Source organism: Amphimedon queenslandica, unplaced genomic scaffold (assembly GCF_000090795.2).
Source record: "Amphimedon queenslandica unplaced genomic scaffold, v1.1 AMPQUscaffold_12219, whole genome shotgun sequence".
In the NCBI taxonomy this organism is placed as follows: Eukaryota; Metazoa; Porifera; class Demospongiae; order Haplosclerida; family Niphatidae; genus Amphimedon; species Amphimedon queenslandica.
Window position 1 is genome coordinate 9,888 of NW_003547542.1, and position 1,722 is coordinate 11,609.

Here is a 1,722-nt window from a genome sequence, read left to right on the forward strand (position 1 = left end):
TTTTCATATTAGCATTGCGCAGCTGCCCCACGTAGTAAGTTGTGGTCAGTTTCAGAAACCACACAATTTATAAGTCATTGTTGAAAAAGCCTTACAGCTCAATAGCCTTGATATTCCTTTTATAGCATCAATTGTAAGAAGTTGTTTCTAAATGGATCCGGAACTCTCTGTGGACTATTGTAATTATATGTTATGTGTGTATTTAAGTATATTCTAGAACAATCATGTAAAGTATTCTTGTATGTTATAGAACCTTCTGGACATTTATAAGATCTATATAAGTGTGTTGTTTTGTGAGTTTTCTTAGTTTTTGTTTTTGAGCTCAGTTGAGTTTCGTGTTGATTAAGAATAAAGTTTAGTTATCAGATAGTTAGGAGTGTCTGTTACATCAATGACTGATCCAGACCAATTGAAGAGACAGCGGTGAGGCCACAGGTCTGTGGCAACTCGGAGAATAAAAGAAGCAGATGATACCTTTTCTAATCCCACAAGCGTGGATGCTCTTAGATTAGAGCAGCTCAAGAGAGGGTTACAGGAGACTCATGCTAAGCTCAACAAGCTAGAAGAAGATATAATGCCACATATTGATCCAGGCGATGTTGCCACAGAGATAGAAGCCTCGGAACGAATTAATGATGAATTGTTTGCTGCTATGGCAAAGGTTGAGCACGTTCTTGCAAGTATGTTCTTGCAAGTATATCACATACTCCTTCAGTTGGGTCGCTGCCTAGTGCAGCTGTGCCAACGGTCGATCCTACTAATAGAACAAAGTTGCCTAAACTCACTCTAAAGCCCTTTAATGGTAACCTCACAGGGTGGAGTCCCTTTTGGAACATGTAAAAGGCTGCAGTGCATGATAAAATCCATTTGTCTAATATAGAAAAATTTTCATATTTGCAATCATTACTGATAGGCAAGGCCCAAGAGGCCATTGCAGGCATGCCATTGACTGATGCCAATTATACATCTGCTGTTGACCTTCTCCAACGTAGATTTAAAGACAAGGAGAGAATTATAGCTGCCCATATGGACACTTTAATGAGCCTTGAGCCTGTAGTATCTGAGCATCACCTTATTGAATTGAGACGGCTCTATGACAAAACTGAGTTGAGCAATAGGAGTTTGGATGCCCTTGGAGTGAAACCAGAAGCCTATGGAGCATTATTGATCCCTGTGTTTGTGAAAAAAATGCCCTCAGAGCTTAGACTTATTATAACTAGAAGAGTACCTATGAGTGGCAATTAACTAAAATTATTGAAGTGTTTTTGGAGGAGTTGGAAGCCAGAGAGAGAGCTAACGTGCATAACAATAAATCTGATTTTTTTTCCCTAAACATAGTAGAGAGTCCCCTACAATGAAGACCTTTTCTAGTACTGCTGTTGTTATTGTGGGTTGGAGGGGCATGCACCAGTTAATTGTAAGACAGTGGTTTCAGTTGATGAGCGCAAGAGAATAATTAGAACTAGTGGTAGATGTTTTGTATGCCTCCACTGTAGCCACAATGGTCGATATTGTCGTTCTTCCCATAAATGTAACAGTTGCAGAGGGCAACATCATAGTAGTATTTGTGGAACATGGAATGAGAGTAAAGATAGTACCTCTAGCAGTAGTACTAATAAAAAGAATGGTGCATCTAGTACTTTAAATCCCAAAACGCCTGCCTTTGAACCCCCTCAGAACTCTAGTACCTTTTTTGTACAGGGCAGTAACACTGTACTTTTA

The 1,722-nt window shown here is 39.4% G+C and overlaps 1 protein-coding gene across 1 annotated transcript in view; it reads left to right on the forward strand.

Annotated features, from left to right (window-relative positions):
* Positions 1-1,501: 1,501 nt before the first annotated feature.
* The window catches only part of LOC100634119 (uncharacterized), a 1,392-nt gene continuing 1,171 nt past the window's right edge, over positions 1,502-1,722 (forward strand). Inside the window, exon 1 of the mRNA XM_011409392.1 lies at positions 1,502-1,585. Within this exon, the coding sequence (XP_011407694.1) occupies positions 1,502-1,585 (84 nt within the window). The remainder of the gene's footprint in view (positions 1,586-1,722) is intronic.